Raw genomic sequence first — 14,689 nt, forward strand, 5'->3', positions numbered from 1 at the left:
CCTACATGCTCTACCATGCACCATGTGCCCACAGGGCTGATTCCTCATTCTCTCTTAACTCCAATTGAATGGACTGGGTGGCCTGAACCCATTTTACAGGGGGAAAAATTGAAATTCAGAGAGATGTAAATGTGACTGTGGCTTTCAATAGATCCCATTTGGTTTGAGGTCCTGAGCTAACTACCTTTCCTCTCATTTGGAGCAGATTATGGATGGACTGTTCTTACTCAACATGGGGCACTAGATATGCACAGTTTTGTTACCAATTCTTCAGTAATTTTGCATAAGAATCTCCCTCTTATAGCTCAGTTTCCTTATCTGTAAAGTAGCTTGGACGGATCAGGTTAGGTATTACAATCACCAGGAGAATTAAACACAAGAAGAAATGGCTGCCCCCTGAATTTCACTCACTTGTTGCCATAGAGATGGTCCCTGTCTAACATATTATCCTGTAGAATTACACCTGCCTTGGCCATATTGATGGGTTTAGTGATGGTCATGTGATCCGAGACTGGCCAATCAATGAATAAGGCTCAGGTCTAAGCTCTGAATGAAATGGTTGGAAAAGAGATGTTTTCCTTCTGTCGGACTGGCTGACACTGAGGTTCTGGGCCTGGAAGCTCTGGGCGCCCGCTGGAAGAAAGCACATTCCCAACAATCCATGTAGAAAGAGTTCAGGAGGAGAATGGGTGGGGCAAGAGTCTTCGGGCCTCATAAATGCTAGAACTCAAGGTTTTAGCAACGGTTTTAGCAATACATCTCCCAAAGAACAAGCAATTTGACCTGTGTTCTGGTCTAGAGTTCTTCGAGGAAAAGATGGGAGTTTTTAAAAAGTGTGTGTGTGTGTGTGTGTGTATGAGTGTGTCCTGGGGCTTGAACTCAGGGCCTGGGTGTTATGCCTGAGCTTTTTTTTTTTTTTTTGCTAGAGGCTAGCATACTACTACTTGAGTTCTACATCCACCTCTGGCTTTTTGGTAGTTAGTTGTAAACTTTACTGCCTAAGCTGGCTTGGAAGTAAAATCCTTAGATCTCAAATTCCCCAGTAGCTGGGATTACAGGCGTGAGCCACTGGTCCTTGGCTATGGCCTCCTTCTTGTTCAGCACAATGTGGCATGCAATAGGCACAAATAAATGTTTCTGTGTGTGTGTGTGTGTGTGTGTGTGTGTGTGTGTGTGTGTGTGTATGTGTGTGTTTGCACCCGATACTAGGGCTTGAACTTAGGGCCTGGGCATTGTTTTTTAGCTTGGGCACTGTCCCTTAGTTTGTTTTTTTTCCCCTCAAGGCTGATACACTACCTTTTTTTTCTATTTAATTGCAGATAAGAATCTCACACTTTCCTGCTTGGGTTGGCTTCCAACCTGGATCCTCAGATCTCAGCTTTCTGAGTAGCTGGGATGACAGGCGTGAGTCACCGACCCTAGGCTAGAACAGAGCCTTTTCATCCCATAGTCTATTCTCTACCAGCGCTTGCTTGCCAGCTGAGGTTCCTCACTGGGCATGCAGAGAAAAAAAAACCGTGTATGGGTTGGCTCTTAATCAGCGAGGATGCTCCTTGGCAGTGTTTAAGTGAGAAAGTCCTGCAGGGCCTTCAGCCAAGGCAAGCCCCTGAAACCCTTGCATCCTGGGAAATCAGCCTGCCCCTGTTTGCGTGGTGATGGAAGAGAAGGAAGGGGTTGTCTCCCTATGCTCCCGACTCTCCAGCCTGGGTGTTTCCTCAGTGCCTAGGAGGGCCTGGACGGGCTTTGTGCCCAGCTAGGGGGCAGCGGGGAAGGGCTGCAAAGACCCCTGGATTTGGACATCAGCATTTGGCTCTCAGTTGTCCCTGTTAATCAGTTCTGAGATACCGGGCAGGTTACTTCCTCTCTGAGCCTCTCCCATCTGTAAAGAGTAGCCACTTCAATACAGGGCCTACAGGGCCGTGTAGGTCCTGTGGGCGGTAATGCCAAGCAACCCCCACGCAGTGCCCTGTAAGGGTACTGGACAGAGGGTAGGTGGGGGTAGAGTTCTTCATAGTGCCCTTTTTGTCCTCTCCCATAGCTCTCACTCCTGCAGGTGCCTCTCCCTGCATGTTCTTTGTTTTTTACCTCTCTGTCATGGCCACCTGCTCCAGCATGGCTGAGCCTGTGTTGGCTTTCCAGTTTCCGGAGATGGAGGTCCTCCTGCATCAGAACAGACAGCACAGCGGCCATTAGGCATTCCTGAATGATCTGCTTTCCCTCTTTGCTTGGGCTGTTAGGGGCTTTGATTTAAATATCCGATTCCCATTATGGCATGCACATTTTAGGTCCAGACTTCACTCTTATTTTCTGGCTTTGCTTTCCCTTCATGCTGATATATATATATTTGAACTATACCTCCATTTCTGGCTTTTGGCTGGCTTATTGGAGGTAAGAAGAGTCAGACTTTTCTGCCCCGGGTTGTCTTTGAACTGCAATTCTCAGATCTTAGCCTCCTGAGTAGATAGGATTTCATGCAATAGGTACCTGGCTGTTTGTTGGATCTCATGCATTGCTTTTTCTCAGCTGGTTTATTTTAGTATTAAAACCTATGGTGATACCATCAGATACATGTTTGATATCAGATAAAATTCCTCCCAGTGTGGTGCTATCATTTGGCTCAGAAACCTCCCTTAAAGGCTCATGCGTTACAGACTTGGTTCTGGGCTTGGCGGGGTGGAAGGTGGTGGATCCTTTAGGAGGCCTAGAAGGAGGGAGTTAGATCATGGAAGTCATGTTCTTGGGCAGGATATTGGGACGCTGGCCTCTTCCTGGTCTGCATCTTGGCTTCCAGCCTGCTGTGGGGTGAATGGGCCTTCTCTGCCACACCATCTCCATACTGCTAAGGACCCAAAGCAACAGGGCTAAGAAACTTTTTCTTTTGCTTTTTGTCAGTCATGGGGCTTGAACTCTGGGCCCGGGCGCTGTCCCTCAGCTCTTCAGCAAGGTGAGTGCTCTACCACTTGAGCCACAGAACCACTTCTGGCTTTTTCTGCTTATGTGGTGCTGAGGAATCAAACCCAGGGCCTCATGCACGCAAGGCAAGCACTCTACCACTGAGACACCTTCCCAGCCCCAAGAAACTTCTTAAATAGTGACTTCTTTAGGGTGATTATCTCAAGTATTTAGTTACATTTGCACTTCATCTCTCTCTTTTGAGGAGCACTGGGATGGTATAGGCCTTGGTGACTCTGAAAGTCTTGGAGGGGGAGCTATGTTGATAGGGCAGCCAAGAAACAAATTCTTTCCTGGCAAGTGTGGTCATTCTGGATCTCATAGACAGAGGGCACTGACAATGCAAAGGCCCTAGGGCAGACCATTAGTGTAACAACTATATTAATTAAAGCCCAACACACACGCAGAAAAGTGTGAAAACCAAAAGCTAATGCTCTGAGACTTTGTACCAATAAATCCACCTGTGGAGCTCACCTAGGTAAAGAAATAAAGCAGATCAACTCCTATCCCCCCCCCCCCCCCCCCATCGGCATCCTGAGCTTGAATAGGCCCGAGTCTGTGAGGCTCTTAGTCCAGACAGAAAAGTCTGTGAGACTCATCTCCAGTTAGCCACCAGAAACCGGAAGTGGAGCTGTGGCTCAAGTGGTAGGGCTAGCCTTGAGCAGAAAAGAAGCTCAGGGACAGCACCCAGACCAAGACTGGTTTCCTCTGATGTTCCACTGAGCAGAGCTCCTCCCCTGGGTCATACCTGCCCACAAGCGCCCCTGTGTCCTATGTGATCAATGCCTCTTGGTCCCCTAAGACCCTATCTATCATCCTCCAGGCTTCAATTGCAATGTCATCCTCAAACCTCCCCTTCCTGACACCCCACCCGGTTCTCAGGAGTGCTCACTGCACCCGTCAGACCTGCGCTGTGTCTTGTCCTCTCACATGGACAGAAGTCCTGAAAGCAGGACCGCTGGACAACCCAGGGCCTAGCACCCAGTGCGCATGCGGGTGCAGAGACCCAACACGTTCAGGCAAAAACAGGCGACAGAAAGTTGTTTGTCTTAGGGCCAAGGGAAGACATGCAGTTGAGACCTGAGGGTGAGTTTGGAGGAGGGGCAGACACATGTACATGTCTTTCTAAGAGAGGAAACCAAGTATATAAGAACTGAGAACAACGGTGGCCACCAGGAGCCATAATTACTAAAAGGCACAGCACCATGGATGAGCTTTTGCCAGTTCAGTCGGTTCGGCTCAGCATAATGGGATCACTCCCATTCAGATGGGCAACGGGCCACCCTGTGTCCAGCCTATGGACTAGTCTGAGCGTACAGAGATGTGTGCACTTGCTTCCAACCAGAGGGCAGGCACGGTAGGGCTAGCAGTGAGGGATACCAGCTCTGGAAAGCAGAATCAGTAAAGGGAACCCCAGAAAGGCAGCCACTGGGATGTGCCTTGGAGAACCAGCGAGATCTGGATGGTGGTGAGAGAAGGTAGGAACCAAGCTCAGTCACTTCTGCCTAGAAATCTGGGTCCCAACATTTTTTTTTTTTTATAGCAATAGAGCTATGGGTAACACCTCCATGCCTGTATTTCCTTGCTGGTAAAATGGGAGTAACTGTTGACTGGGCGACCTCACAGGGGACTGTGAGAACAAAAGGAAAGATTCCCATAAATCTCTTAGCAGCGCAATGGAAGCTCCTGTTATTTTCAGGAAGAGGCTAGATAAGGCAAGAAGGCATTCCAAAGCCAAAGTGGCAGGAACACAAGCCAGACTGCATTTCTCCCAAGAGGAGAAGGAGAGTGGAAGCTGATATTCGAAGAATGTTCTCTCCATCTAGGACATGGGTCTAAAGGCTTTATAAGAACTGGCTCACTTCTGCTTCACCACGACCAAGGTGATGGCAGGGTTATTGTTATTCTTGCCTCATGGCCAAAGCCATGGACCTACATCTTACAAACTTCACATTCTCAAGCTTGACTCTCTGAGGCAGACCCCGTCACAGAGGTAGAGATGGGGACCTGTCTGAAGCCTGAATGTAATGCAGCCACTGGCATGCAGGGGGAAGTGGAGATGGTGACCAGTGTATCTACCCAGGTTATAAGTTGTCATAGCCTGTTTGGGATGCTATAGGAAAATACCATCACCTGGGTGGTGCCTTATACATAATAGGAGTTTATTTCTCACAGTTCTGGAGGCTGGGATGTCCCTGATCAAGGTCTTTGAAAGAGTTAATGTCCGCTGAGAGCCCATGTTTGGATCACAGATGATGCCTTCTTGCTGCTTCCTTGGATAGAAGAGGCAAGGTTCCCCCTCCACCTCCTGTGTCTTTTTCAGAGCACTAATCCTATCCTCCATAATTGAATCCCCTTCCCAAACCTCAGTCTTGATACCATCAACTTGGGGAGTGTGATCTCAACATGAACTTGAGGGATAACCTGGAAGGAAAGGTTCGAGTCTAAGGAACTCTTGACCTGAGTGGCAGCTGCAAGACTGAATAGCACTGTGCTATAGCCCTGGGTCTATAGGTGCCAGGCTGAAATTGCACACATGGACAGGGCTTAAAGAGATAAGTCAATGGATGGATGGAGGATGGCAACAACCAGGCTTCCTCTGGCTGGAGTGAGAAGTTATATATAAGTTATAAGGGAGAGCTAAAATAAAGGTATGGTACTGGGTACAAATTGGAGACACCAGTGTGATTCTCTTGAACTTAATATACCTATGACTGAAACACAAAGTAACTATGGGTGTACATATATGTATGTGGGTACGGATACGTGTCTTCTCAGGGAAACAATAGGGCAGGATGAGGAGGTAGAGCGGTTCAGGGCAGAAAGGACTCTTCTGAAGTCTGACCTGCACTCCTACCCTTGGACGAGGGCCATCCCAGGGTCCAGGAAACTGTGTAACAAGTGACAAATTGGAGCTGTCAGGCCAGAGAGGCTCCGCCTGATGAATGCAGCAATGAGGTCAGCCTTAAGAAAAGAAACTGGGACAAGGTGTCGTCAATGTCAAGTGGATCTCTAACAGTAAAGGAGGAGGGAAATCATATCATGGCGGATGGACCATGGAGGCCTTGGGATTACACCGAGTTGCTTCACTGAAATGGGCTCTAACTCTGAAGGGACAGAGGAGACAATCTTATCCCTCTGAGGACATCTGGGAGCAATGACAGTCCTGGCCTCCTTCGTAAGGTGGGGCAGATCTATCTCTTGAGAACTAGTTCCGTCTCTTTCATGATACCATTTCCTTCTTGATCAATCACCTGTGTTTCCTTTAGGGCCTCCTGACAATGGAAGAGTGTAGTGGTTGCCACAGAGACCAAGTGAGCCTTAAGGACTAAAATCATCACCTGGCCCTTTATACAAAAGGTTTGCTGAGCCCTGGCTTAAGCAACCTTAAGCAAGTGGCGCAAAAGCAACCATAGGTAACACATACACCAACAGATACATATGGCTGTGGTCAACATGGTTTCCTGTATGGCGTCAGGTAGCAGCTGGGTTGAGTCTGTGAACTGTGGCTTGCTGACCCAACCTTAGATTACAAGTTACACTACACAGAAGCATATGGACAGACAGACTTTCTAGCCTATGGTTGGACCCACGGACATCCTCAACCATGGAGCCCCACAGCCAGTGCTCCCTCTGTGCTTGGCAACCAGACAACGTTTTCATCTCTGGGATCTCACTGACACAAAGGGAACAAACAACCATGATCCAAAGTGAGAGACAGAGAGGCTGGAGAACTGACCAGACTTCCGTTAAGCCCGAGTCCTCTCGCCTAGTCCAGAATCCTGCTGAAGTGTATCCTTTGAGTCTTGTTGGGGATCATCCTTTGCTAAAGTACCTTGGGGTGCAGGTAAGCTGTTTTTATCTGCTGACATTCATTCCTTTCCCCTGTGGAATGACCGTGCCCACAGTGCCTGCCTTCCCAATGGACTCTCCAGACTGGTTTTCAGTCTCTTTACTTGTTGGTCAGTGGTCATTCTTTCCATAGAATCAAAACAGGGAGATATACACTGAGGGTGGTTCCTTGTTCAGTGGGGGTTGCCATGATGATGGTTGTTCCTGGCTACTCCAGATTCCTGAAGCTATTCTGGATCCTAATGTGTCTGAAATAGGTAATTTGGTATTTTAACAGTTTCAGAGCACCTGTAATTTTCTAATGAGTTCTCTTACAAAACAAACAAACATACTAGCTCTGGTGGCACAAAAAAACTAAAACCCAAATCCTGTTAGTCAGATGTGGTTTCTGTTGCTTGCGGCTAGAGAAACCTGATCTGGCCTCCTGACTGGTTTTTATTGGTTCTAAGGCAGCTCCTTTGTAATCAGCCACACAGATTGGGCCACATTGCTTCTCTGCATAGAAGAGAATGGGAAAAAAAATCCCAAATGCTCAGCAAGGCGTTCAAACACCTCCTTGATTTACCCCCAAACTTCTTTCAATCTTGACTTCAAACACAGCTCCTCTAAATAGGCCAAACCTCTTTCTTTCTCTGGGTATGGTCCTTGCTTGGGAAGAGAGACCCACCCTGGGAGCAGCTGTGCCAACACATGAGCCTGCAGCTGCTCATGTGTTGAAGAAGGGCAGGAGAGGACACAAAGGGAGAGCCATGATGTTGCAGGGGTTGGTGGCCACCCTATGTGGGGAAGGCAGGGCAGGATGAGCCCCCCCCATCTTCCTCAGCACCCCAGGCCCTGCCCCTTGGACTCACATGTATGCCTTGTAATTGGATCCGATTTTCTGGATGCGGATGTCATACTTAGAGTCGATGAAGGCCTCGGTGGTGGCATAGGTTTTGGTCATGGCCACCACACTGGTGATGTCCTGGTAGTCATGCTGGTTTTCAACTTTGATCTGTGTGGGAGGAAGAGCGTGTGAGTGTCAATCGCCCATTTAGCTTCTGAGGGCCCCATGTAGAGATTGCCTGTCTAGCAGTGGGGCAGATGTGCAGTGGGTGGCGGGGGCGGGGGTGGACAGTGCTAGATGGAGGAGGCTCAGATAGCTCGAATCAGAAGCTCAAGTTTTATACCGAAGCCTTTGGGATGATGCTAGGAAGGGGGAAAGGAATTTAAGGGAGAAAGTGGCTTGATTTTTTTTTTTGGGTGCTGATATTAGGACTTGAACTCAGGACCTTGCATTCTCACTTGACTTTTTCCATTCAAGGCTAGCATTCTGCTACTTGAGCCACAACTCCACTTGGTGGTTAATTGGAGATAAGAGTCTCATGGACTTTTCTGTTTGGACTGCTTCCAGCTGTGATTCTCTGATCTCAGCCTCCCTGAGTAGCTAGGATTACAGGCGTGAGCCACCAGTTCTTGGTGTGATATGTGGTTTTCAAAGATCATTCAACAGTTGTGCAGAGAATTGGAGAGCATGGTGGGGGGTTACAGAAAATCCAGTTAGAACGAAGAAAGTGTGTGGTGTGTGCCTGTTGTGTGCCTGGTGTGTGTGTGTGTGCAGTATGCATGGGAATTGTGTGTGCATAGGGCTTGTGGAAGATGTTTGTGTGTATGAATGGAGTGCAGCATGTGTGTGCTGCATCTGTGCATGTGTGATATATGCTGCATGGTTGTGATGCATTCTCTTGATGTTAGCGATATGGTATGGTATATTTGCTGTGTATGGTGTTTGTTGTAGGTGAAGACTAGTGTGTACATACAGAGTGTGCGTATGTGTTCATGTGTGTGCATTCAATAGACAAACTGGCTTTGCTGGTTTAGAGGCCTAGGAGAGAAATTCATCCCTGGGATGAGACCAGCAACACAGGGTCATGTCCTGGGGTTAGGAGAGGACATAAGAGAAGGGGATTTCTCCTAAGGAGAAGGGCAGGGGAGAAGGCCAAGGCTCTGTCAAGTGATCTCAAGTCAGAGACAAGGTAGATGTTCCAGGGTGTGTGGGCAGCTGGGTGGGCTGCTTTCCCCCACTGGCAGGTATGCTAGTCATGTGACCACATTACAACCAATAGGAACATGAGGCACATGACCTTCCAGGAAAAGGCAGTCTTTCTTCCCTTCAGGAAAGCTTTTCTTTGACAAAGTAAAGTCTCCAGCCAATGCCCGGGCTGGATACTACTCTGCCAAAGGGTTAAGACTTGTGTGAAGAGTCCATGTGAACCTGATGGAGCCTGGGACCCTGGAGGCAGGGCAGGCGGGCTGCAGCCTGGTGGGAAGAACAGGATGGAACTCTAGCCAGGGATGGAAGGTGGGAGAAGAGGTCAGTGGATTCCAAGCAGGGTGCTTTGGCACTGGCTTTATTTACTAGCTGGAAGTCTCCAAGAGTTCACGAAGGCAAAACTGAACACAGGAAATCCTAAACGAGCTGTGATTGAAGATGACCCACATGCTGCTGGGAGCCGCTATGGGTAACTACCAGGAAGTCGCTATGAAGCTACAACCTCAGGCCCACTCTCTGCCTCCTTCCTCTGTCTTCTCTGGCTTCCTTCACCATTTCCTCGCCCTGCCTATCTTTCCTCTTCTTCCAATGGATTTTTAAAGACTGATATATATATATATATATATATATATATATACACACACACACACACACACACATATATGTATATATATATTCCTTCTTTCCTCTTTCTTTTTTTATTGTGAAAATACTGTACAGAGGGGTTACAATTACATGGGCAAGATAATGAGTACATTTCTTTTTTTTTTTTTTTTGGGTCCGGTCGTGGGACCTAAACTCTGGGCCTCGGTGCTGTCCCTCAGCTCTTCAGCTCAAGGCTAGCACTCTACTACTTGAACCACAGCACCACTTCTAGCTTTTTTCTTTTTGCTTATGTGGTGCTGAGGAATACGAACCCAGGGCCTCAGGCATGCAAGGCAAGCACTCTACCACTGAGCCACCTTCCCAGCCCCAATGAGTACATTTCTTATCAAGCATTGTAGCCTCCTCCTTTGTTTCCCCTTCCCATCCCTTCCCATCCTCCCCCTGCCCCCTCACCCAATCCTCCCTGCTCCCTCCTCTCCCCCCCCCACCAAAGTTGTAAAGTTCATTTTTGACATAACGCCTTATACATCTCATTGTTGTAATGGGCCCACCTGTATCCCTAGTTACACGATTTGTTTTTTCCTCTTTCTTTTCCTTCCCCTTTTCCTGTATTTTTTGTGTCACTAGGTATTGAATCTAGGGCCTTGCCCACACTAGCCAGCCAAGTGCCCCACCATTAAACTATACTTCCATCTCTAGGAACAAAAAAAAATTTTTTTTTTCAATCATGGGGCATCAACTCGCAGTCTGGGCACTGTCCTTGAGCTCTTTTGCTCAAGGCTAGCACTCTACCACTTTTGAACCACAGTGCCACTTCGAGTTTTCTGGTCGTTAATTGGAGATGAGTCTCAGACTTTCCTACTCAGGCTGGCCCTGAACAACAATCCTCAGATTGCAGCCTCTTGAGTAGCCAAAATTACAGGGATAAGCAACCACTGCCCGACTCAAGAGTAAGTGTAAGAGAAAAGAGATACAATTTGAAAACTAGAGAAATTAAGTTAAATTTCTAGTATCTGAAGTTTGAATTCAAAATGTGAATAAGAACTTATGATTCATCTTCTACAATATTTACATATTTTAGGTATATTCACCAAAAAGATCTAGAAACATTGGGTTCACAAAACAAAACAAAAACCTGCTGGGTGCTGGTTGCACATGCCTGTAATCCTAGCTACTCAGGAGACAGATCTGAGGATCATAGCTCGAAGCCAGCCCAGGTACAATAGTGTGTGAGACTCTTATCTCCTATTTACTATATTAAAAAAAGCTAGCTGTGAAGCTGTGGCTTTTTTTTTTATTGCCTTGAGCAATAAAAAGCTCAGGGCCAGTACCCAGGCCCTGAGTACAAATCCCAGGACTAGCACCCCCCTCTAAAAAATAAAAGCTAAAACAGCAATGAACATTAAGTACCCAGATTTCTGTCCACCAAAAAATTACAATGGCTCTGAAGGGAAGCAGATTCCTTGGGGGAGGGAGGATGGCTGATCGCAGGATGGGGCAGGAAATGTGTGCGATTTTTGTCTTGGCAGAAAGAGGGGAGGTGGTACATGAAGATCACGAGCAAAGTTGAAGTGGACAACGATGAGATCATTTGCATTTCAGAAAATAGTGACTTCAACGGATCGGAACATTTCCAATGGTTCACAATCACTGCTGCTTTGGAGGGGGCTAAGACATGATCTTATTCTTTTAATAAAAGGTCAAGAGAAGATGGTAGATGTTCTTTGCTGCTGATGAATTTCAGCCCTCGGTGTGCAGGAGGGCGCAACGATGTCATCCATTGTCTCTCCACCCCGTGTGGTAATGAACGGGAGGCAAGGGAACCATCCGTGTGCAGGCCACTGAGGAAGGGAAGGGAGTCTTTGGAGCAGGCAGACACACCTGAACTCAAGACATCAGGAGGGTGTGTACAGGAGAACCACATCTCCACCTAGGAGACCTCCTTTCCATATCTCAGATTCTGAACTAGATCACGTCTCAGGATGGATACAACTGTCCACAGCAAGCCCTCGTGGCATAAGGACACCACACAGCCGCCGTCAGCCAAACCAGGGCTGTAGGGATTCTACAGAAAAATGACCTGTTTTCTCCCCAATATAGAAATGAAAAGGAAAAAAAGTTCCTCTCTTTCTTTCTCTAGAAAACGGGGGTTGGTAGCTCATACCTATAATCCTAGCTTTTTAGGGGGTGGGGTCTGTAGGATCATAGTTCCAAGCCAGCACAGGCAGAAAAATGGGTGTGTGTGGGGGGGGGGCGAGGGTAACTCATCTCCCCTTTGAGATAAAGACAGGGAGTGGGGCCCAGACTCCTTCTCAGAAAAAGATTTAGAACGAACCAGCATACAGACATGTGAGCATAACTGGAAGCCACCGCCCTGTTTCAGCTGCCTAGACAATACTGAAGGACAGTGTGACCGGCAGCTCACCCTGACCACATCCAAGTCCATCAATCATATGGAAGGCCAGTTTGCTGCAAGGTCCTTCCTGTAGGATGGCCAAGATACACTTGTTTTCTTAAAAACGATGATAACTCCACAAGGTAGCTTACTGAGCCAGGTTATTGAAAGGCAGATAAAAAGTGCACAGGCTGTCCACCAGCAATAACCACAACGCGTTTCCCACACTCACACTGTGGTCTTTCTGATGTTAAAAGTTGGCAGATTGGGTGTTGAAGCCACTCCTAGTTCAGGACAGTAAAACCCTAACCCTAGTGCACAAATGGAGACTTATTTTTCTGTTTTTGTAACAGGAAGGCAGGCATCCTGCTCACTCCAAGTGGCTATCATCTCATTATGGAATGGACGATCTGGGTGAAGAAAATTTTAACCCATCCTTCAGCTGTCAGAGTCACAAGGCAGGGTTAAAAGTTCTGCATGAACAATGATAACGTCAGCCCAGCCAGACCCAATTCCTGAGCTTATCACCAATCACTTTAGAAGGAAGGAGTTGGAAAAAAGAAAAAAAAAAAGGAAAAAAACCTACCTTATAACATCAGGGTTTTCAAACAGTTTTCAGCATGTAGTACCTTAACTCAGACATTTTTCATAGTATCTAGTAGCTATAGGCTAAATAGTCTTATTTATTGGGGATTGAGAGCTTATTACTTTTTTTTGTTGTTGTTCATGGGCTTGAACTCTGGGCTTGGGCACTGCCTTTCAGCTCAAGGTGAGTGCCACTTCCGGTTTTCTAGTGGTTTATTGGAGATAAGAGTCTCACAAATTTTCCTGCCTAGGCTGGCTTTGAACCGTGATCCTCAGATCTCAGCCTCCTGAGTAGCTAGGATTATAAGCATGAGCTTATTATTTTCCTAAATATTTATGTCTTAATGATTAACAGTATATATATATATATATATATATATATATATATACACTATATATACACATATACTATACTACAGTATATATATATAGTATATATAGTATATGTAGTATATATATACACTATATATATAGTATATATACATGTATAGTATATATATACTACATATATATATACTACAATAATATAGATACTATATATATACTATAGTTACTAAAGGGATGTGTATGCTTGCTGGGACCTGCACAAATCTCCAACTCGCTGGACCCCACAGTCCTCATTGCCTGCTCCACATCCATGTTCACATGGTTCTTGCATTTTAGTGAAACCAACATCAAAAACTCTGGTGACAAAGGACTTGATGTTGTTGATTGGAACTGTGTTTTAAATCCAGGCACCAGCCTGGCTCACATCTGCTAATCCTAGCTACTTGGGAGGCTGAGATCAGGAAGATCATGGTTGGAAGCCAGACCAGACAGACCTTTCCTCAACCCATAACTGGGCCCAGTGGTTGCATACTTGGCATCTTGGCGACTGTGGGAATTGTAAAGTAGGAGGATCTCAGTCCAAGTACAGGAGGATCTCAGTCCAAGTATAGGAGGATCTCAGTCCAAGTACAGGAGGATCTCAGTCCAAGTGTGGGCTCACACCAAAAAAATGTGAGAAGATGTTATGTCAAAAAGAACCAGTGTGTGTAGGGTGGAGGGATGGAAGGGTGGCTCGGTGGTAGAGTGCCAGCCTGGCAAGTGTGACGCCTTGAGTTCAAATCTCAATGTTGCCATACAAGAATAAAGGAACTGTGATTTAATTGAGAGGTAGACATCCTGAAGTATGACTAGTAGTCAGCATGAGATGTGGAGAATTGCTTGTCTTGGAAATATCAAGTCGATGGATGCTTGTGGGAGGGGATCGCTCCAGACTGCCTCAAAGCAGCTCGCGTACTGTGGGTCTCCTATTACGTTTCTTGGAGCTCTTCTCCAGCAATGATTTACAGAGGATCATGTGGGAGGAGCCTCCCTGCTCTTCCTGGAAAATGTAAGTCTGAGAATTCCATGATGGGGACCATCCAGTAAGCTGAGCTGCTCCTCCAAAGCAGTCCACACTTCAGGAAAGTGAAAGGCCATTATATTATTATTATTATTAAGATAGAGTAAACTCTGTTGAGAGCATGGTCTCAGGACCATGGTCTTCAGTTTGGACAAAAGGGAGTTCATCAGTAGGGTTAAGCTCCCCATTTACATCAACCCTTAAAACAAATCTGAAAAGAAATCATCACCAAGAGCTATGTTAAAAAGCTGGTTAAGCCGGGTGCCAGTGGTTCACGCCTATAATCCAAGCTAACTCAGGAGGCTGAGATCTGAGGATCAAGGTTCAAAGACAGCCCAGGAAGGAAAAGTCTGTGAAACTTTTATCTCCAATAAACCACTCAGAAAACTGGAAGTGGCGCTGTAGCTCAGGTTGTAGAGCGCTAGCCTTGAGTTGAAGAGCTGAGGGACAGCGCCCAGGCCCAGAGTTCAGGCCCCGTGACCACCACCACAACAAAAAAAGCTTGTTAAGGCCTGGTCCTCATTTCTGAGGAGTTCAGGGTCCAGAGACAGAATGACTCTGGAGCAGAGGATTCGGTAGCAGTGACCAGAGCTGGTATGGCTGTGGAGGATGTGGGGCAGAGGATCCCAAGCCCTGTGGAGTGGGGTGGGGTGGGCAGGGAAGGCTTCTGGGTATGGTGGTAGGCTGTATCCAAACTTGGTTTTTGAAGGGGGCATTGAAGATTGACCTTCAGGGTCTTTGTGCACTAGGCAAGTATTCTAACACTTGAGCCAGGCCCTCAGCCCTTTTGCTTTCACTTGGCTTTTTAGTTAGGGTCTCGTGCTTGTGCCCCGGCTGGCTTTAGATTGAGATCTTCCTGTCTTTACTTCCTGAGTAGACG

At 46.9% G+C, this 14,689-nt stretch overlaps 1 protein-coding gene across 1 annotated transcript in view; it reads right to left on the reverse strand.

Moving 5' to 3' along the window:
• The window catches only part of Syn3 (synapsin III), a 364,727-nt gene that overhangs the window by 15,558 nt on the left and 334,480 nt on the right, over positions 1–14,689 (reverse strand). The window contains exons 7-8 of the mRNA XM_042693264.1: positions 7,656–7,798; positions 2,086–2,160 (exon numbers count right to left, since the gene is read on the reverse strand). Of these exons, the coding sequence (XP_042549198.1) occupies positions 2,086–2,160; positions 7,656–7,798 (218 nt within the window). The remainder of the gene's footprint in view (positions 1–2,085; positions 2,161–7,655; positions 7,799–14,689) is intronic.

This window comes from Dipodomys spectabilis, unplaced genomic scaffold, assembly GCF_019054845.1.
Source record: "Dipodomys spectabilis isolate Male_0828 unplaced genomic scaffold, ASM1905484v1 ptg000163l, whole genome shotgun sequence".
NCBI classification, from domain to species: domain Eukaryota; kingdom Metazoa; phylum Chordata; class Mammalia; order Rodentia; family Heteromyidae; genus Dipodomys; species Dipodomys spectabilis.